Source organism: Dipodomys merriami, unplaced genomic scaffold (assembly GCF_024711535.1).
Source record: "Dipodomys merriami isolate MVZ:Mamm:240054 unplaced genomic scaffold, mDipMer1.0.p SCAF_556, whole genome shotgun sequence".
Taxonomy (NCBI): domain Eukaryota; kingdom Metazoa; phylum Chordata; class Mammalia; order Rodentia; family Heteromyidae; genus Dipodomys; species Dipodomys merriami.
The window spans coordinates 398,373-421,013 of NW_027206131.1; the positions used below are offsets into that span (position 1 = coordinate 398,373).

General features: G+C 47.0%; 1 protein-coding gene and 1 long non-coding RNA gene across 2 annotated transcripts in view; one reads left to right on the forward strand and one right to left on the reverse strand.

Annotated features, from left to right (window-relative positions):
* Positions 1-1,592: 1,592 nt before the first annotated feature.
* Positions 1,593-19,467, forward strand: LOC138812005 (uncharacterized). The gene is made up of 4 exons (XR_011367537.1): positions 1,593-1,640; positions 6,796-6,869; positions 15,521-15,638; positions 19,099-19,467. It is a non-coding gene; the product is annotated as an uncharacterized lncRNA (long non-coding RNA).
* LOC138812003 (uncharacterized) overlaps positions 19,414-22,641 on the reverse strand; it is a 175,690-nt gene continuing 172,462 nt past the window's right edge. The window contains 7 exon segments of the mRNA XM_069999962.1: positions 19,414-19,702; positions 19,972-20,067; positions 20,260-20,381; positions 20,672-20,704; positions 21,166-21,249; positions 21,678-21,746; positions 22,378-22,438. Coding sequence (XP_069856063.1) covers positions 19,477-19,702; positions 19,972-20,067; positions 20,260-20,381; positions 20,672-20,704; positions 21,166-21,249; positions 21,678-21,746; positions 22,378-22,438 — 691 coding nt within the window. The 3' untranslated portion in view covers positions 19,414-19,476.

The window sequence follows — 22,641 nt, forward strand, 5'->3', positions numbered from 1 at the left end:
CTCAGAAGAAAAAAAATACTGGCTAAATATGTTCAAGAAAAATGTACAGGTTATTAAAATGTAAAGGAGTACTTTTTTGATGTATAACTCTGTCACGACATACTTGTCCTTTATGACCTACCACTGCAATCCACTAATAAAGTATTATCTACAAAAAGACAACAAACTTGATGTAAGGCATAACCACATTAATTTGTCTTTGAAAACTGAACTAGTAAAAGATCGATAGTGGATCAATGAACAGCTATGAACAGATGCCATTTCGTGTGTGTGTGTTTATTTCTTGTGTTTTGCATGCTAATTTTACTTGTGCACTTGCTCTCAAAACTATTCATATAGTCTATAGTTCAAGTATCTTAAAATATGATTAGTGTCTATTAATTCTTTGTAAAAGCACCATTTGGGGGCCTCAGAATTTAATGGCAGGCTATTTTAATAGGGGGAGAGGAAGAAAGAGGGCAGAGAGGGAAGAAGAGGGCAGGGAGGAGAGGAAGGTGAGGGAGGAAGGGAAGAAGGAAAGGAGGGGGAGGAGAAAAGGGTGAAGGGGAGAGGGGCATGGATGAAGGGCAGGGGTGGGGCGGAGGGGGAGAAGAGGCAAAGAGGGAGGGCAGTAGAGGAGGGGGAAAGCAGAGGAAAGGGGGGCAGGAAAGGAAGGGGCAGGGGAGGGCGGGGGAGGAGGGGAGGAGGGGAGGGGAGGGGAGGAAGACAGAGAGGAGAGAAGGGAGAGAAGCAGGAAGCGGAACAGGAAGAGGGTGGGAGGAGGCCAACCTTTTCCTCCAGAGAGGGAGAAGCCTCGGCGCCCAGGCCCAGAGGCCCGTCCGCTGGGTCCTAACCAAGGCCGCTGGTCGCAGAGACTGAAGAGCAGCTCTAGCCCGCGGAGGCCCCACACCGGAAGTCTCGCCTCCTCCTCCCGGGATCGCCCCTCCTCTTCCGCTGAGGAGCCCACAAATAGAGCTCCCAGCTCCGCGGCTCTGCAGAGGCCGAGCAGGTCGAGTCCTCTTCGGGCCCTCGGGAGCCATCCACGCCTCTCCTTCGCTGCTCCTCTGCGGGCCTCGTTCGTTCGGTGCACAGCCTCTCTTTCGCTGCTCCTCTGCGGGCCTCGTTCGGGTGCACCGTGGCACTTCCCCTGAGAGCTGAGCGCGGCCCGATTGTGCTGAGCGTCCTGGCGTTCATGGATGGCAGGCTGGGCGCACGGCGGCCGGGTCCTGGGGCTGGAACTGCAGCTGTGGTCAGGGGACCAGCCCCTGAGAGGCCTCTGCCAGAGCAACCAAGGTGTTAGTGCGCTGCTCACCTGGGCTCAGCTCCACCCACGCCTGGGCCCCGCCCATACCGCTGGCCCCTCCCTCCCTCGGCCCAGACCCAGCTGAACTCCCACCTGCCTCACTTCCCATCCCCAGACCCCCCTTGCTACCTGGATGGGGACCCAGGCCAGGTGCTCCCTCTTGGGGGAAATATGGCTGCCCTAATAAGCCTCTTTGTCCTGTGCCTGCCTGCCTCTGTGTGGGCCCCTGGGATGGATGTGTCCCATCCTCTTTCAGAAGGAATGAAGTTTCTGGTTCAAGGGTCTTTATATCCTGCCCTGGTGCAATATGAGGAGTGTGGCCTCCCACAGCCGGTGACTGCAGAGAAGGCTTCTCAGAGTAAGAGTGGTGGTATATGTATGTGAAATTCACCTATGTCATTTAATGACACGTACATGGTATCTATGCATATGTCATATATGTGCATCAACCATTTTCTGCCCTGAGTTTTAATATATTGAGAGAGGTAGAAGATGGACTCCAATGAAAATGGAATACTATATGAAACAGTACACAGGAAAAATTGAGTTAAAAACATGGTGCTAGAAATGAAAACCTTAAGACAATCACCAAGGTAATCTCTCAGAAAGTAGAACAAAAAGAATGCAAGAAAGAGAACTCACTTCCTTGGTGGCTCATGCCTATACACCTAGCTTCTAAGGAGGCTGAGTTTGGAGGATTTTGTGCCAGAGCAGCAATGAAATATTCTCAAGACTCAGGTCCAAATGACTAGCAAAAAGCTGGGCTGGAGACATGTCTTATAATAGAGTGCCAGCTGTAAACAGCCAAGGGGAATGAGATCAAGCACCCTCCCTCCCAAGGGAGGGGGAAAGAACGACTCATAACTCAAAGTTGGAGTTTGTAAACTGAATGTGTTCGATAAATGCTCAGTGTAATAAATATGTCCATATTAACCCACTTGATTACAAAAATTCAGGACAAAGGGTGACAGAGTGAGGACGCTCAAAAAGACAGCCAGGTCCCATATGAAGGATCAGGAATCAGCTTTGGATTTCTCTGTAGCAACCTGAAAATGAGCAGAGCAAGCACTGCCTTCAAAATTCTTAAGGAAAATAGATGTAACCCTAGAATTCATGTACATAGTCGAATTAAGGCCAGTTTTAATACAGATATTTTCAGACATGCAAAACATTTATTTCACCAGGTGCATTTATTCAAGGCTAAAAGGCACCATGTGTTGGGACTCAGGCCTGCAATCCTAGCTACTTTGGAGGTTGAGATCTGGAAGAGTGCAATTTGGAGGCCAGTCCAAATAGAAAGTCCATGAGACTCCATCTTCAAAATGAGCAGCAGAAAGTCGGCTGAAGGCCTGGCTCAAATGGCACAAGATCATGAAGAAGAAACCTAATGAGCGCAAAACCCTGAGTTCAAGCTCATTATTCCCTAAACCTGTCTTATATACTGCACTTACTATGTGTTGACTATCACGTATGCAGTGTTCCTGAATCATTTATCTTACATAGTGTTTGCATTCAAACAATAATGCATCCACAACCAACCAATTGCCCTAAAATCTGTACACCTTTACTATGAGCAACCGTGGAGCTCCCTCTGCTGTATGTTTATTTTTCTGCAGTTAGTCAAACAATTGGGGGCCCTTTCTGAAAATATTTAAATGCAAACCTGCACTATTGATTATCTCATAAAAGCCACCCTGAGTTGAAAACGATCATTATAAATTTTTCTGCTATGCTCCATTGGGACAGAATAGCATCAAACCATAAAGACAGCTTCAGTGGCTCCTTGCAGTCCTGGGTGGATTGAAGGCTGAATATATAGTGTAAAACGAGATAAGGCTTGCAAATAGCCTATGTGTGTGAATCATGGTAATGTCTAATAAAATGCAAATGCAGTGAATAGTTGGTACATTGCATTTTTAAGAGAAGAATGTCAAAGAAAAACTGTACACATTCAGAATAGGAGAAAACCTTTCTCTAGTATTTTCTATTCTTCATTGAGCTGAACCTGTGGATCCAGGGAATAGGGAAGCCTCCCTTTATATGTGATCTGTATATGTGAACATAAATATATAAATATATTAACTGGCTATATATATGGCATAGCATGAGGGGTATATGCAAAAAAATCAGTATATAAACCTTATCACACTTACTATATTGCTCAACTCCTAATGCTCCATTGATTATAATACAAGCATCGTAATGATGATGCACAGACCACCTGTTAATATAATATTACCTTTTGTACTTTGGAATTGTAGACTAGGTCCTTCCAACCCCTTTCTTTGTTCTTTTGAAAGAATGAGAAATCCTAGTTTCCAGAAATTTTTCTAGAGCTAAGCTTAGAAAGGAGTACACACATGAAAACCCTGACCCCATTAAGTTGGTGTCTGGAGCCTCTGGAAGACAATCAGCAAAGAGCCAAAGCCCTTACCAAAAGTGAAGCTTAGCCAGGCACTAGTGCTCAAGTCTGTAATCCTAGCCACTTAGGAGCTGAGATCTGAGAATGGAGGTTCAGAGCCACCCTTGGCAGGAAGGTCTCTGAGACTTTTATCTCCGATTAACCACCCAGAAGCCAGAACTAGAGCTGTGACTCAAGTGGTAGAGCACTAACCTTGAGCAATCAGGCTCTGAGTTGAAGCCCCAGGACTGGCACCAAAATATTAAAGGTTATCCCAAACCATGATCTAATGACTCTTACAACTAACTGGAACAGTAGACTTCCAGTTCATCCACCATCCATTTCCAAAGCCGAAAATCATTTCTTCTCTGATGACAGTGAACAATTTTAGCCCTGACTGGATTCCCTGTGCCTGTTTGCATGTCTGGGTTTCTGTTTGTTTGCCTGTGGATGTGTGTTCATTTGCAATGACATCAGAGACAAATAGCCACCCTCAGCGAGCTACTTGCCATGAAGTGTGTCTTAGGGATAGAGAAGTCACAGATGGTAACTTTGTCGGTTGAATCTTGTAGAGGATGTGGTTGAAATTTCTCTCCCTGGTCATTCTGATCTACATGAACCATGAATGGCAATTGCAATACACATGAATTTTGTCAGGATCACCCAGGCTGAAGTATGGAGTATTTTTGCTTTCTTCCTAAAAACTTGGTGATGCTTCCCCTTTGGGTACATACAAGAAGCATGCTTTGTTTCTAAATAGAACTTTTGGGAGTGCAAATACCATAGAAGACACAAAGATATCAGCAATCAAATTTCATCAGACTTAAGAAACTAGGCATTTCTAAACACCATAACTCTCATTATCATGATTTTGAGCCAAGACAGTGACATTCTATTGTCCCTCTTCTCCAGCCCCCCTCTGGGAACATGTACAATATTACTGTGATCAAACCTGATGATGTGAATAGCAGAAAAGCTCTGCAAATTTAAAGAAACAAAAAAGGAAGTCACATTTGCTTACAATACTTTCAATTATTTGAGAAATTACAATAATCTTACAGATAATTGGGAGACAAACTATTGTTTGTAACAAAACAAAACAAATATAGTGATGTACTAGGTACCTCTAAATGCTTTAAGCATTCTCTTCATACTCTAGCCACTCTTCCTACATAAAACTGCTTGAACCAACAACCTACATCACTTACAAAAATTGTATTCCATATATTGGAATGTAACAAATACCATTTCTGTTTAATAATCAGAAATTGGATCTAATTGTAAGCTCACATCAGCTTGCTTGATTCTTTGTGCCCTAAGTCTGTGACTATAAAACATGATTTTTGTGTCTTTCATTCTTTCTGGCCCTCCTTCATCTTTCCTTCCTCCTTTGTTCCATCATTCCTTTCTTCTACCTTTACTTCCTTCCTTTCCTTCTTTCCTCCAAACTAACTAACTTACTTACTTACTTCCTGTCTCTCCTGCTTTGTTCCTATGTTTTTCTTTCCTTTCTCTTCCCCATTCCTTCCTTTCTTCCTCCCTCCCTTTTTCTCTTTCTTGCTTTCTCCGTCCCTCCATCCCTCCCTCTTGTCCTTCTTTCCTTCCTTCCTTCCTTCCTTCCTTCCTTCCTTCCTTCCTTCCTTCCTTCCTTCCTTCCTTCCTTCCTTCCTTCCTTTCTCTTTGTCTGATTTGGAATTTGAACTGAGAGGCTTGTGACTACATTGCTGCTTCTTCCTCTTTCAACCTAAAATTCTTCATTTTGTTATGCTGTATGTCATATTGTTTTTGCTATTTCACATTATCTGGATCTTCTCTATTGCTTCTCTTCTTTCTCATCCTGCTTTTCTATGTTATTCCTGCCCCTACTCCTGTTTTTCTCTTTTGCCTAGTTTTATTCTCAAGTATTATTTTTTTCCAATTAATTTCATTCCTATAATTCATAATTAGTATCTTATTTCATGAAATATTATCTTACGTCCTGTTTTCATCTACTCTTTTTGGAATCGTAGTATAATTACTTTTACCTGGGGCCTGCTCTTTTTATTTCCATTGCTGCTTTAGCTATCAGTTGTGGAACTGAGAGGTTGGTTCATTTCCTTGAGTTTGTGAGTTAAGTGTTTTTTGTTTTGTTTTGTTTTTTACTATAAAACAAATCCTTTAATTTTTAAAATGTTTTATAAAACAATGTTACACTTAAGCCAGCCCTGAAGATAAGCACAAAATTTACCAGTTTACACATTTAAAAAAAGACAAAAACAAAAACCCACAACAAACTCAATCACCCACTCTGTGCATAGGACGATGCTAGGTGCGATAAAAGGGAATCTTAGCCCTAGAAACACGATTTCACTTTCTGGAACTGCACCATTTCCTTTCCCAGAGAAACCTATTGTTTCTGCCACCTATTTCCACATGTAGCACACAAAAAAGTAGACCCATTGCACAGCAACAGCTGTGATCTCTAGAGAAAAAGCAGCTCACAGACTCCAGGCCAAAACGACCAGTTTTGTCATCTTCTGTGGCTGTGACAAAACACCTGACCAAAGCCTGCTAAAAGGACTAAAGGATCCTTTTGGCTCAAGGTTTTATGGATTTCCATCCATGGTGACTTGGCCCCCTCTGAGCCTGTGTGGAGGCTGTTGAGCTTGTGATGGTCAATAAGCAGAAGGAATGGCACAGTGGAGAAGCCAAGGTCCCAACCGCCCTTCCAGGGTGGGTCCCCATGACCTCACTTCCTTCTGCCTCCTAGGTAACACCAGAGGCTAGTGGCCAGCCTTGAGCACATCAGCTCTGAAGCACATTTCAGTTTCAGATATTCATAGATACTGGATGGAGCTCAGGAGGTTGCATGGTAACATTCCCTGCAGATGTAAGCCTCCCAATGCTAGAAAAGGGATTGAAAGACTGCCTGGAGTCCTGTGACTCACCTTGCCTGTGAGCTGTGAGCCCTGGAGCCTTCAAGGTCTTTGCAAAGCAGGACACGGTTTAAGGATAACATCCTCTTGCCCCTGATGGTGAGGCAGGGATCTCACAGGCCTTTCACTGTAGCTGCCATTGTAGTGCACTGAAATCAGGAGTCTGAAGTGAGCAGTTTGTCCTTTTATTTTTGCAGCTGGACTATGAAGACTGTGTCCCTGATGACCTCTGGCCTCCACTATATTCTAGTGATTTCAATGGGAACAGAAGGTAAAAATTCCTTGGAGATTACTTCTCAGACTGTGATACAAGCTAAAGAAAAGAAATTAACTATATAACTTGGGGGGTAAGGGGAGTCATGAGGGCAAACACTCAGAGAACCTGAGGGAAGGGGTGACACTGCTGAAAGAAATGTACTCAGAGCCTGACTGCTGTAACTGTAATCCCTCTGTATTTCACCTTTATAATCAAAAGAATCATCTGATTCTTAGAATGAGAGTGAAGCTCAGCCCACACTTAGAATGAAACCGGGACAGGTAGCTGCAAGCAGGAATTCCTGTATTGTGTACAGTGTGGAAGGAGTTAATGAAGTGTGTGGCCCACACCCATCTCACAACTGAAGCACAAGTTTTCTGTGTTGAAACTCCAAGTGTTTCTTCCAGTCCACCTGAAGCTGTGTCTTCAGAAAAGCTGGGCTTGCCACAAGTATATTTGAAAGGGAAGAGTTTTTTTTCTGCTTCTCATTGTGAACATGAGACCCAGCTATTCAGTCTCATGGCCTTGGTCCTAAGGCATAGATTGGAGCCATGCATTATCCTTCCCAACCCAGTCTCTTATCCATCTCCTCACATCCTCCTTCCACCTTCCTTGTGCCTGATAAACATTACATGAGGTTGGACACAAGACTCATGCACGTATTCCCAGCTAGTGGGGAGGCAGCAATTGGGAGGATCACAGTTCAGGGCCAGGGCAAGTAAAACTGTTAGCATGACCGCATCTCAAACAGTAAGCTAGATGTGGTGGCATGCACCTGTGCGTGTACCTCCATGGTTGATTGCAGGTTCAAAGGACCGTGGTTGGACTTGAAATAGGACAAGCCAGCAGGGGCTATGATAGATTTGCCTGAGAGAAGAGTAGGGAGTAAATTACCGGTGTGGTGTGTCACCAACAATGATAAAAACTGACATCATGCAGGGCACTGGTGGCTCATGCCTGTAATCCTAGCTCCTCAGGAGGCTGAGATCTGAGGACTGCAGTTCAAAGTCCATTTGTGGAGGAAAGTCCAAGAGACTCTTATCTAAAATGAACCACAAAAAAGCCACAAGTGGTAGCCTTGAACACAAAGTTTAGGGGCAGTGCCCATGCCCTGGGTTCAAGCCCCAGGATCAACACACACACACACATTATGACACAACTAACCTCACATTGAAGTAGACAAGAATTAAATTATTAGGCAAAAATACTTTACCTTAAATGACAAATATCTGTTAGTAGATTAAAATAAGAATAGAAAATTCGTCTGCTATAGACAGTGGATCACAGGTCATCTGTACCAGATGCAATATCAATACACAACTTTATTGATCTCAAATAAATTTTCCGTTTATAAAGAAAACTCTACAAAAAGATTGTAAATTTTGGTACATATTTGTTGCTTATAATCCAATAAAACTAGAAAGAACAATAAATAGCTGAACCAAAATATCCACTTGAAAAGAGCATACTTATTTCTAAATCATCCTTGAAGAAAAATTGAGAAAGGAAAGGAAAACTACCTGAAATCTCCTCACAGGAGAAAAGGAAAATTCTCGTTAAAACATTCTATCTTCAGCTTTGTTTCCCCTCTCATCACATCCAGCACTGAAGCTGTTAGGTCATTCATTTGGGCAGTGATTCCAGCCCAGGTCCCCGCCAGCGGCGTCTGGGTCCCCGGCCCTGCGCCCCGGCCCGGGACGCCGCACCCCCACTCCCGCACTCCGCGCCCAGACTTCGCCCCAGTCCGGAGCTCGGCGGGCGCGTCCCGGTCATCGTCCCCTAGTCCAGGGAGGCGGCGGGGAGGGAGGAGGTCCCGGCGGCCCCGGCCCCCTCCCGGTCGGTCCCCCAGCACCTGTCCGGGCTTGGAACCATCCTGGTCCGCCCTGGAGCCCCGTCGCCTCCCTCCCTACGGCCCCTCCCCGCCGGCCACAGGGGGCCCTCCCCTCCCGGCCCGGAGCTCCTCCCCGCCGACCCGCGGTCCCAGCCCCCTCCCCGGGCCCCGGGCGCCCTCTCCCCCCTCCGCCCGCCCGAGGTGAGTGACCCCGCGGCGCGGGCCAGGAAACTACAGACTAGCCGGGCTCTCGGGACAGCGGCGGCGGCTGGTTCCCGCACCCGGAGCCCCCGCGACCCTCCGGAGCGGTGCGTGGAGGCCCCGCGGCTCTGCCACGCGGGTGGCGGAGCGCCGCACCCCGCCGGTCCCCCGCCGCTCGGCTGAGCGCGCAGACACGCACCCTCGGGGTCAGGTGGCCGCTCTGCTCTCGCGTCCGCACCCCCTGCCAGCTGGCCCAGGCTCGGTCTGCACCGCGAAGTGCACCGCGGGCTAGGCCGCGAACTCCCGCCAACCGCCAGCCCAGCGCGCCCGGGGAGGTTTGCTCCCAGGAGACCAGAGTTTGCAGGGATAGCGGCTGTCCAGGATTGCCCCCTGCCCACAGGGCCGCGACTGCTGCATTCGGGTGTGTGCGGGCGCACCTGTGTGTGTGCATGTGTGCGCGCCGGTATTGGGACTTGAACTCGGGGCCTCGTGCTCTTGCTGGGCTTTTTGACCAGGCTGGTGCTCTACCACTTGAGCCACAGCTCCACTTCCAGGTTTTTGGTGCTTAATTGGAGAGAAGAGTTTCATGGACTATTCTGCCTGGTCTGGCTTCAAACCCCAGTTCTTACTAGAAGGAATATCCAAAACTCACTCTTCGCAGGCTTTCTCTGGTTATGCTCAGGGCCAGCCATTGTCTGTTCACCTTTCCGTTTGTGTAACTTGTGCTCCTACGTTTTGGGCTAAATAAAGTCGCTCACTTCTCAGCGGATCCACCATTCTTTCTTTCCATTCTTGGAGGCTAATTTGACCTTCAGGGTCTCCCTCCATGTCTGCAGACATCCAGCGCAGGTTCATTAGGCTCAGATATTGGTTCAGGTATTCACAGCACTGCTGGCCATTATTAATAGGTTAGCTAGAAAAGATAGATTAAGTGGCTCATGCCTGTAAAACTGGTCACTCCGGAGGCTGAGATCTTAGGATAGCGGTTTGAAGCTAGCCCACGCATCCAAGCCTGTAAGATTCATCTCCAATCAACCCCTCCTGAAAAGCAGAAGTGGCTGTACTAAGCCTTAAGACCAGAAGAAAGGAAAAGAGAGATCCGTATTTCTTTATCTGGTGCACACCCGTGTGTATGTGTAGGTGTGCATGCACACACATACAGAGGCCTGAATTCAGGACCTAGGCTTTTTTTACTCATGGTTAGTGCTCTACCACTTGAGGCACAGATCAACTTCTGACTTCTTGATGATGAACTGGAGATAAGAGTCTCACAGACTTTCCTGCCCAGGCTGGCTTTGAACTATGTTCCTCAGATCTCAGGCTCCTGGATAGCAAGGATGACAGGTGTGAGCCTCTGACACTTGACTATCTTGGCTTTTTTGTCTAAGTGTGTTTTGATTACATCTACTGAGCTTTATAACTTAAAATGCAAACCAAATAGAAAACAGAAAGTGAAACTTCCAAGTTTTTCTAGGCTCTAAAAAGAAACACTAAATATTTACTCTTCCTCCTTCCTATCCTCCACCCTCTCTTCCTCTCTTTCACAGATTTACTTCAGTCACAGCTCCACTTCTGGCTTTTGGGTGGCTAATTGGAGAAAAGAGTTTTCTGTCTAGGCTGGCTCTAACCAAGTTTCTCATATCTCAGCCTCCTGAGTAGCTAAGTTTATGGGGTGCTAGCCATTAGTGCCCAGCTCTTTACTGGGATTTGAGCTTGCACTGTAGGAATAAAGCAGTGTACCATGGTGAGCTAGTCTGCAGCTCATTGTTCAATAATTAGCATGGCTAAATGAGTTTGGTGAATTTCCATTGGTCGTGGATGTGTCAAAGATGTTTTTCTTCTTGTGTGCAAGCATCCTGCCTTGAGGTTTTCAGAAGAGCAATGCTTGAACCCGGGAACAGCCAAATTACTCATAGTTGTAATACCCTGACCTCCTGGTATGGCCTGGGTGTGGTAGAAGAAACACAGACCAGCTCTAACAGACAATAGTTTTGTATACAGATGTTGAAAAAAATGATCGACGTGGCTACATGCACTACTGAGTAGGATCTGCCTCACAGGTCAGTGTAGCAAAGGGTCAGAATGAGATGAAGATGGACATTTCAAGGCTTTCTCTCACTTTAACCATCCATCAGATAGCCATAGCTTCTAGTAAACACTCAGTATTTTCAGCTAAAGTGGCCCTCAGAAGTTTTCTGAAGAAAGCCAGGCAACTGTGATCACAATCTACACATCAGGGTTGTTGTCTTCACTAAGCCAGTAGGACGCTAATAATGTTGCTCAGGTGTGTGACTTCCAAAGGTGATAACTTGGAACAGATAAACCAAGAGAAGATGCTATTGTTCTGGTGGGACACATGATTTGACATCTGGGTAGATTCTAGGGAGGTACCAAGGGCTCCTTGTGGAATGAGATCTTTCCATGGTGACAGTTCGTGGTTTATCGTTTGTATAGTCATGTCAAACCTCACTAGTTTTAGCTTCATTTTGTCATAAGGGGTTTCAAGCTTGGGGTTTTTGACAAAGTAATTAAGAATCTTCTTTATTTACCTATTTCTTCATTTCTTCATTCATTCATTCATTTATTTTTGGTCAGTCTTGAGGCTTGAATTCAGCCTTGGTGCTGCCCTGAATTTGTTTTTCTCAAAGCCAGCCTTCTACCACTTTGAGCCACAGCTCCACTTCCAATTTTCTGGTAGATAATTAGACATAGAGACTCATGGACTTTCTAGTCTGGGTTGGCTTAAACTGTGATCCTCAGACCTCAGCCTACTGACTTGTGAGGATTGCAGGTATGAGCCACCAGCACGTGGCTAAAAGTATAATTTTAATGGATATTTATTAGCACCTAGAGTTTATGTGCATTTTGTCTCCTTGTACTAGACCTTAGCTCTGTCATTCCCCACCATAGCTTCTCCAGTCTGGTTTCTAGTCAGGAATCATGAAGGGACCATTACTCCTTCACAGAACATGCTAGGTTCACACTGATACATTGATTTGTGTGTGTGTGCGTGTACACCAGTGCATGCCCCATGCACACACACACAGATGTGAGCACACACACACACACACACACACACACACACACACACACACACATGGCAATACTGAATTTAAAGGCCTGGTGTGGGGAAATCTGTGGGGAACGCAGGCAGCAAAGATGGCCCTGAGAGGAAGTTGAGTGGGCAGAGCCGGATTTGTTTAGGCTCAGTGTGTAAACAACTCATGGAAACTTAGGTGCATGATAAGGTATGGCCTTTCAGTGATTGGTTGGTTCATTTCCTCCCTTCCCACGCAGTCTTTTGCTTTAAAAAGGGGATGCTCCCTGTTAATAAACGAGTTCCTGCTTGGTTTGACTTCCCGCGGCATCTGATTGTCTCTGGGGCTAAGGGAGGCTGGGGAACGGGCAGGCGAGCAGCTGCACTTCGCACTTACCTTTCCTTGGACCCCATCTGTCCAAGGACGGACGAAGACCCAACAGCCAGGGTGCTTTTTCTCCTCAAGTTAGCTCTCTACCACTTGGGCCATAGCTCCACTTTCAACTTTTTGCTGGTTACTTGGAGATAAGAATCTTTCTGATTTGTCTGCCTTTGAACTGATTTGTCTGCCTCAGATCTCAGTAGCTAAGATGATAGGCATGAGATACCAGCACCCAGAAAAATCAAGATTTTAAGGGGAGAGGTTTGCAAATATTTGAGTCTCCTGGGCAGCATATTCTCAGCTTGCAACAGGCAGGTGGGAGGGCTCTTGTCACTACCTCGCTCTCACTGTGCATAAGAGGGTTCCTGTACTAGTGCCCATATTCCACCTGGACTATTAGCTCACGTTTCACCAGGTAGCCTCTGGGGACAGGTGAGTTCACAGGGTGTGTTAATTGGTTCATCATTGTCATTCCATGAGGCTCCAGTTGGCACAGGAGGTGACATCTTTCTTCTCTCTCCTCTGGTCTTTTTTTTTTTGTCGGTCGTGGGGCTTGCACTCTGGGCCTGGGCGCTGTCCCTCAGCTCTTCAGCTCAAGGCGAGCGCTCTACCACTTGAGCTACAGCGCCACTTCTGGTTTTCTGGTGGTTTATTGGAGATAGGAGTCTCACGGTTTCTCCTGCCCAGGCTGGCTTTGAACCGCGATCCTCAGATCTCAGCCTCCTGAGTAGCTAGGATTACAGGCGTGAGCCACCAGCGCCCAGCTCTCCTCTGGTGTTTATATTGATTCAAGGCCCCTGTGGATAACCTCAGACCATCACCCCTACCTCCTCCAGTGTACATGGTCACCCTTAGCCCTTTCTCAACCGAGCTTTCAACTGCCATTGCCCATGAAGTTGTTAAATAGTCCTGGCTAAGCAGAGGGCTGAGATGAAGGGAGGAAGGTCAGGAGGTGGAAGCCTCAAAGTCCAATGAATACCAGGGGAAGGAGGAAGTAGACTCAGGAAGGTGCCAGCAGAGGTGAGGCCAGGACCAGGAAATTGGCTTCTCTGACCACCTGTCTGTCTTAAGGATCCCTGGGGACTGTGACTCTCCAGGATCTCCCAATCCCTTCTTCTCTCAGTGAATAGAAATAGACAGAGATGGCTCAACACCAGCACAAGTCAGACTGGGGAAAACATATACCGGGGGAGCGTCTGGCCAAAGCTGGAGCTGTGTCACTCCCCTGTTAGGACGTGTGTAATGGTCCATGAGAATGCTGGTTTTGCCTGGTGGAGATTGGTAGGAAAGTATCTGATCCTGGGACATAGGTAATATGCAAAATGGGTCACAGCTTAGAGTTAGGGAGGAGACCAGCCTGGCCCTCACCTCTTAAAGTGCCAGTAAATTTTGGTCTGGTGCCAGCTGCATGGGAGGTGGAGAGAGGGTAGGGCAGGAGTGGTTGGAAGTCAAGGCACTGGTCTGTGATCTATTGATAAGGACACCTGGGCCACTCACCAGATTATATACCCTGTGTGATGACCATAGGAGAGGCAGAACACAGAGAAGGCCAGTCCATCTGACCATTGTGGACAGTGCTGCTCCTGATGGTTCCCAGGATCCAGAATAACATAAAAGTTGGGAGCATCTGGTCAGTGGGTACTGCAGAAAGCCTGAAGGCATTGCCAGAGGTGTACAACCCAGGATCCTTCCTTGAGGCCAGCACAGGGCCTCTAACCCCATTGCCCACAGTACCACCCAACACTAGGAAAACCTCTTCTTTTGCTCATCTGACTGATCATAAATACTCTTTGTCTGCACTGTGCTTGGCTTTTGTTTCCTGGTGTTACAGGACGAAGGACTGTACTTCTAGAAGTCATTCCCAGGCTGGGCATGTAGCCTGGTGGTAGAGCACTTCCCTAGCAGGAGTGAGGTCCAGAGTTCAACCCTCAGCACTGCAAAAACAACAACAAACTCTCCTTTTCAAAGCTCCCCTGGCAGGGTCTTAATGGCTGGCATTTTCAAAGAAGTGTTTTACAAATGCCAGGGGGAATCAAAGTTAGATGAAGATAAGCAAGCAGTGGTTGCTGGGGAAATTTTCCTCTAGATCCAACCACTATCATTTCTCTGGTTTTCAGAATTTACTGAAAATAGCCAGCATATTATGATTAATAACTATGAAAAATCCAGCTAATCAAAAAGGACTTTTTGGTGTCAAGATCGTGGTGAGATACAAAGGGTGAAGTGGGTTGTGGGACTATTAACTGAGATCCAGGAAAAAGGCTACAGCCTACAGACTTGGAATGAGTAGTCTTGTCTTTTCTCTTCCCTTTTCTTCTTTTTTTTAAAGTAAGTTTTTATTGTGAAAATACTGTACAGAGGGGTTACAGTCACATGAGCAAGGTAGTAAGTACATTTCTTTTCAAGGATTGTTGCCTCTCCTTTGTTTTTTTCCATCTCTTCCTTCCCACCTCCACAACTACACTCCCCTCTACCGCCCCACCCCTGCCTAAATTGTAAAGTTTGTTTTTCAACAGTGTCTTCTACATATCATTGTTGCAATGGGTCAACCTGTATCCCTATTAAAACTTTTTGTTTTTTCCCTTCCCCTCCTCAAATTATACCAATATCAAATACAGTGAAAATAGGCGGAGGAACATACAAAACAACAACAAAAAATCACATGGTGCCTTATGAATATGTTAGAAACAATAGCAAGAAAAAACGACTTGTGTCCCTATCTTGGAGTTCATTTCGCTTGACATCATCTTATCTGGTCATATGTACATAGCTTTTTGACCTTTTCTGATTGTTCCAGACATATACTCATTATTGCAAATAAGAGAAACCATAGGACCTTTGTTTCTTTGCGCCTGGCTTACTTCAATTAATATAATTTTTTCCAAGTCTTTCCATTTTCTAACAAATGGGGCAATGTCATTCTTTCTGATGGAAGTATAGAATTCAATTTTGTGTATATACCACATTTTCTTCATTCATTCATCTACTGAGAGGTATCTGGGTTAGTTCCATATCTTAGCTATGGTAAATAATGCTGTAATAAACATAGTTGTGCTGGTAGCTTTAGTGTGGTCTTGTTTGTGATCATTTGGGTAAATGCCTAAAAGTGGGATTGCTGGGTCATAAGGGGGCTCTATGTGCAGTCTTTTGTGGAACCTCCATACTGCTTTCCAACATGGTTGAACAATATCAACTCATTTTCTTGTTTCTAACAGGGACTGCCTCACTCAGCTTTCCAATCCAAACCTAGCAACCATGAAGGAAAATGTTCTCTACCACTTCAGCCTCAGCACCAGCACACACAACTTCCCAGCTAGGTTTGGCGATGTCAAGGTAAAAGCCCAGGCTTTCATTCTAGCAATTTGCTTTACACTAATCTTCTCTGTGATACTGCCAGGTCTGCTCACAGATAGTAGAGAGGTGACAGGTACATGCCATTATGAGTTTATCATATTTTTACAAATGTCAAGTATATGAACTAGCAATACAGGAAATTACTTGAATAAGCTGCATTGACCCCAAATGATCTTTTACAACTTTAGTATATAATGGATACAGATATACAGATAGGAAACTTCCTGAATCAGGCCAAGAGACTTATACTGAAAGTCTGTTTACTGAATACCAGTGAAGTTCCTGGTGAGAAGTCTTGGCTCTAAAGTCCTGTGCTGGCAGCAGTGTGCTGAGGGCATCCTTGTTCTCTGGTTGTAGTTTGTGTTGCTGGAAGCCCCTCTTAGATGAACTCCTTCATCAGGTATGTGGCCACACAGCTGGGCCTTGACCTGGGTACATGGGATTACATGAATGTGTTCAATTTCCATTTCATATCCTAATTTGATTAATTTGTATGTCAGATGGATGGCTTCATGTGTTCATCGATTCTCCAGTGATGGCTTACTATTTAGCAAGATTACATTAGATGCTATGCTTGAACAGGATGAGATTTCATGTCACTAACTTTCCTTCAGATCAGTCCCATTTAGTTTGGAATCTTCCAATGAAATAGGAGACGGTGCTACTCAAATTTAGTTTGAGCCTGGAGCCAGTGGCTCACACCTGTAACACTAGCATCTCAGGAGGCTGAGTTCTGGGGATCTTGGTTTCCAGCCAGCCTGAGCAGGATGAGGTGAGACTTGCCGCCAGTTAGCCACCAAGGAAGCTGGAACTTGAGCAGCATTTCACGTGGTAGAGCACTAGCCTTGAGCCTAAAAGCTAAGGCCTAAAAGCACATAGGCCCTGAGTTCAAGCCTCAGGACCAGCATACACACACAAAAAAACCCCTGAAACAAACAAAATGTTTCACTAGATGCTTGAGTTTCTGTTACGTTAATCTGGTTCATTGTGCATGCATCTTATAATGATTTACTCATAATGTGAGAACAAGGATACTGTGTGGAGCTGAGATCCTCAGGGCTTCAGGATGCTATGTGCCAGGATGCATGGCCACAGTGTGAATGAGAAAGAGTTTGCAGTAAGACCCTCAGCCTTTGCAACACTGGCCTCCTGGGCCTGAAAACTGTGCCATCTCCTGCCAAAACACTTCAGCTCATGGCAAGCTGTGTGAGCTGGCACAGGCACAACTTTCTCCTTAGCAAGATGGAATACCAATGTCCACCTCACCAGACTGTAGGGAAGACTTTAGGGAAGGTATAAAGGACTTGGTAGAGATCATGGCCCACAGTAGCTTCTCAACAGATACCTAGATGAAGATACAGCCATGTTGGCATCCTGGCCTGGTTGTGGTCTCCTTAATCAGAAGGCTTTGCTACATGTTTTCCCCTTTTATTTGCCAATATCTCCTGGATCTTTAATTTCTACAGATAAGACTATGAAGGGAATGCTACTTCTTATCTCCCACAGCAAACAATTCAAACCAAAAGCCGGTGGCTTTATATGCTATGTATTTTCACATACTTTTGCAAGAGGAAAAGGGTCTTAAGTCAAATCAAGTCCTCTCATGAGCAAACTAATACGTGGAGTTGAGGAACTCTTTTCTCCTACACCTAGACTCTCAATCAAAAATGAAGTATGACCTGAATATCTGTAACTCAAGAATGGTTCATTGGTAGGTAAGGGTCTAGATGGCACTGTCTTAATAAACATAATTGCAGTGGTGAGTGTAATAGTGTCAGGACAAAGCCATTATTTTCAGAATCAAAGACTGGTCAGAATTTGTCTTTCTTGTGATTTGATTGCTTTCCCCTTTAAACACTAGGAGGTCATTTTATCTCTTGTGGACAATTTGCATACATCGACACTCATAACAAGACAGGACTTAATCACATGAGTTTCTTTCCTACCAGTATCTTTTTGGGAAGAAATGACAGAGGCAGGATGTGTTCCTTGATCAGGCAAGAGGAGGGACTAATGTTGTAAAGTAAAACCACTTGGAAGATCCAGAGAAGCCACCTTTTGAGAGGCCAAATTGGGAGTCTTCATTAAAAAGTTGGCATCTGCAGGCAGACTCCTGTCGCAAAGACTTGCAGTCTTGTGAAGACACTTCACACTGTTAGAAAACTGAGTCGGGAGACCAGAGAAGAAATAAAGAGCAGAAAAACCATACCAACAACCCATATGAACCACAATGGAGGCCATGTTGATCAGAGGAGAGTCAGGATATGGACACAGCACATGAGGCCTGGCTTAAAGGCTTCTGAGCTGTCTGCCCTAAAATAGTGTCACGTCAGGGGACAGGGCACAGGAAAGTTCAGAGCACGGTCCAGTAACACATCATCCAAGTCCCCACCCCTGCCTCTCCCAATTCAGGCATGCCCAGCACCTGGGGGGGGGGGGTGGGAATTCCTCTTCCTTCACCTGGAAGTCAAGATGGCCCCAGTTAAACCCAGTATGCTATCCACTATGTGGCCATGATGGCACTGGTTAGACCCAGCATCCCTACTTCACTAAGATGTCAGAGATTGAGAGAATTGCAGTTTTGACTCCAGCCTGGGGAATCAATTCTGGGGCTCTTGTTTTCACACAGTTTTAAACACAAATGGGGTCAGGTGGAGGTGGACTGACCCGCTGGGCAAACTCAGTGATGCTGAACACTATCTTTAAAAGCTGGAGTTTACTGGATGGACAGACTGGTGCTAACTCAACTTGGGAGTGAGCAGCCCCAAACTCAGGTAGCTCCATGTTTATAAAGGCTAAACATGCATTCTGTTAGAGTAGGTGCAAGCAAGCTGGTGTAGAGAAGTGAACCTTAGCAGTTATTTTGCAAGTGCATAAACCACAAACATTTCTGTAACAATTAAAACCACAAATACCTGGGTAACAATCTCGTGACCTCTACAGGACATGTTCTATGAAGGATTCTAGGTGCACAGCCCCTAAGTTCCTTGCTGGTCATGTTTGTCTGCTTGGCCTGCTGGGCATTTTGTCCACTGAAACTTGGGGATAGTGAAGGAAAAATAAAGGTGAAATGTTCTTGCCATGGCTGCTATCTTCAACTGTCTAATGGAACAAAGATGACAAGTCTTCTTCCAGTAACCTGAATAAGTGCCCAGGAGGGCAACTATAGAAGAATTATTTGATCTCAGTGAAATGATGGGTGAAGAGGATTTATATTACCTAGGGCTCTGGCATTTGACTGATTATGTTCCGTGATGTCAGGTCATTTCCATGTTTCCCTGTGTTTCCCTTCATCAGTGTACTTAGGGATTTAGGCAGGTACTTGCTTTGGAAGAACTGTGATTTTGGTGTGACTGTCTTTAGCTCTTTTTGCAGCTCAGTGTCTCCCTCCCTAGAGCACTGCCCTGGGTCTGGTGGCCTCTCTTTGATTTTCCCCCAGGGTCCTGCAGTTGTGCATCGTGACTCCAGTCCCTCCCAGCAGATTGAGGGTGGATTCCCATATAGATCAAGGCTGTTGCACAGGAGACGTTTCAACACTCAGATTTCAAGGCTTGTGGAATGGTCCGTGAGAACACTTCCAAACCTAGCCCCGAGCAGGACCTGTTCTTCCTCATTCTGCAAAAAATGACCTCCAAGCCTGAAAAGATTTCATCTTCAAGTAGGATATGTGGAAGTCTCTGCCATTAACTAAGGCAAAGAAAGAAAAGCACCCACAAAAACCATGTTATTGCTGAGAAATTATATAAACAGACTATTAGTGTTTCAATTTAATCTTTTACTGGAAATCAGGCAAAATTGTGGCTGATGAAAGGGCAGCCTAGGATAGAGCCCCATGCCCAGCTCTCTTGGTGGGCTGGGGGCTCAGGAACGGCAAGATTCCCTCATATTCTGTCATCTTTGCCATGTTGCAGTGTGAAGAAGGCTTGGGTGAGCAGCTCAAGTGCACGCTGGGTACATGGCTGCCCCTTCCACCGCTGAGCTGTTCATTTGTCTCCCACTGGGAGCTGCCATTGTCACTGAGCTTTCTTGTTGAAGCCTGGCAACTGAATGGAGAGATTGCCTTAATTCCAGGGCTGCCCTCTGGGCTTGAGGCAGCCTTCATTAATGTTCATTTGCAAGTAGCCATGTGCCCAATCCTCTGAGGACCACCGTGGGACCCCAATGAAGGAAGTGAGGTGGGCAGAGGTCAGGCCACACCACCCAGACAAAGGCTTGTGTGGCAGTTGGTGGGAGGGCAGCCCCAGCTCATCAGGCTGCCTGTCCCACCACCCAGACCCTGGGGAGTCCCTGGCCCCTGGGCCAATGTACTTACTTTCCTGAGCGCTTCCGCAGGGGAGGGCTCCTCTTGTTGTTCCTGCTCAGGACAAGTACCCGGCGGGGAGGCTCCAGCTCCCTGGATAGCTTGGAGCTAAGACAAGAAGTAGCTGGTTGGACAGCAGGCTCCACCCTGGGGGTTCCCTCCCAGGAGCCCTGGGGACTCAGGAGCTCATACACCCTTCCTTCAACAGGTCTGGTGGGAGGCTGACTCAGGCAACAGGCTCTCATGGACTGGTGCTGGGGATTCCCATGTTTGTTGCCCCCACTGCCTACCCCAGCTCACCTTTCCAATTGATTCAGGTGGTTCATATTATTAAACCAAGATACGAACTTCATGTCAGGAACTACCTCGAGCTCCTTACATGAGCCCTGTAGTTCCTTGACCAGGGCCATCACCTTGAATTCCTGGTTGAGAGAAAGGACACAGTGGTGATGGACCTGGACCAGGGCAAGGTAGGCCAGGCAGCTGACTTCAGGTCTTCACTTGGCTTCACTCTTGTCTCTCCCCAACACACTCGCCTTTCTCTACTGAGATCCAGTGCCCAACCCCAGCAAGCTGTCCTAGATCCCCAGCTCAAGGCCCCATCTCCTGACCTCTGGAGGACAAGTGATGTGACCATCCACATCAGAGGGAAGGAAGGACCTAAGGGACCCGCACAGCTGGCTGCCTGCAGAGGAAGGTGTCATTTTCTCACCTCTCGTCGTCTTTTTATGTTCAGCCAAGAGCCCTGCAGAGCAAAGAATATGTGCTAAGAAAATGCTGTTTCCACTTGGCGCCCTACCAAGTCCTTCCAGCAGAGGGCAGGCTGGGTGCACAGCTGGACTAGGATTGCTCTCAGTCTAGGGCAGGGAGGCCTAGGTCCTGAGGACAGGGAGCTCACTGCTCAACTCTCTGTGCACATGGCAGACACTCGAGGCTTCCAGTGACAAGGCCATGCTATTCCCACATGCTATGTCAGCTTGAGCACCTGCTGTCACACTGCCACCCTCACTGACCTCCCTCTGAGAGATGGCCCCATGTCATCAGCAGCACTGAGGCCTGAGGGCATAGGGCATCATAAGTAGGCTTGCTGTGGTGCTTGGCACTCTGGGGCTGGGGAGGACGTGGGCTCTTGCTGGAGGCCAAGGGGCAGGGAGAGGCTCTTTGTCCCCAATCTGCTTTCCCAGGGCTGGGGCCCTGTTCACTCACATCCTTGGAATCTTGGTCTTTGTGCAGTGAGGCCAGGTGACTGAGGATGGTGCCCAGGTAAGGGACTGTGCCCTCGGGATACTCCTGTGGCATTGGGTGCAGAAAGATCAGAAGGGTCCTGTTAAGCTCCTCGCAAGAACCCGACTTACCCCAGTCCCATGGAGCCATCTATCTAGCAGAACTTGGGGCAAGACAGGCTCACTCCTCAATGATCCACCCTCTACCCCATACCAAAGACACAGCCCTGCATGGGGAAATCCATCTGGCCTGGTCCCCTCCAGGGCTGACACTTGACACCCATGCAAGGTCTGTGGCCCTGCCCTTCACCTGCTCCTGTGCTCTTGCATTCCTTACTGTGGTGGCTGCAATGCATTCCTGCAACATGCCATCTGAGCAGAGGCAGGGTGTAATGGGGCAATAAGGGAGTGGGCCAACTGGTCGGTTGTGTTGGGGGAAGCCCCTCAACTCCTCCTTCTAGGAAGCCCCTGGTCTCAGGCTCGCACACTACTCACCAGTTGCTGAGGCTTCCTGAGGCCTCTCTTGAGTTTCTTCCAGAGGGTCCTGTGTTTGGGCTCTTGCCTCTGGCAGCATTGAGCATAGGAGTAAAAAGCTTTCATTCTCTAACCATTCAATCCTCCAGAGTCCCTTCTTTCCATGGGGTGTGACAGCTTTGGCTTGGGCCTTTAGATCTCAGGCTCCTTGTGACCATCAGCACTGTAGCCCTGGGCAGGCTAGAGAGCCTGGCAGGGCCTGTCTCCAGGGTGGATGTGGACATTTGCGTGCCCTAAAAGATGTTTCTGTGGCTGCCTGGTCTGGAGGAACCCGCTGACCCACGTGACTGGCAAGGCTTCCCTCCTGGGATGGGAAGGCCACCCAGAAACCAAGCCAGGGCCTGGCTTGGCGGTGCCAGGCAGGCAGGTTGTAGAGAGGCAGCCTCATCACAGGCCACACTCAGGAGGAAGCTGGACAGGAAAGTGGACATCCCCAATCCTATCACTTCCTCCAACCTCCTCAGGCACCCAGCTTGCCTCCTCTTCCACTCACTCCATTGGGTCCCCAGGGGCTTCCTGTTCCCATACAATCTATCCTAGCCCCAAGCCCATGATGGATGCTTCTAGACAAGCTATGTTGGATACTCTCCTAGAATTCCATCAGAAAGCAAATCCTCGCCCGCCCTCCCTGGACCAAAAGTTATTCCGGGGCTCATACCACCTTGTACACCTGCTCGTGGCAATACATCTTCTTCAGCTCCTGGAACGTCTTCCGACTCTCCCTGGAGGAGGGACAGAGACAAGGTGACAGATGGGAGAGGGCGAGAGAGGGGAGGAGTGTGAATGCATTGCCCATTTTGGGGCAGGACTTCATCCTAATGGGAACAGAGCTGTGCAAGGAGATCCACTGTGATCCTAAGGTCACATGGTTTGGAGCCAAGTCTTGAGGGGAAACCTCCAGTTTCACCCCAATTTCCAGTGTGGT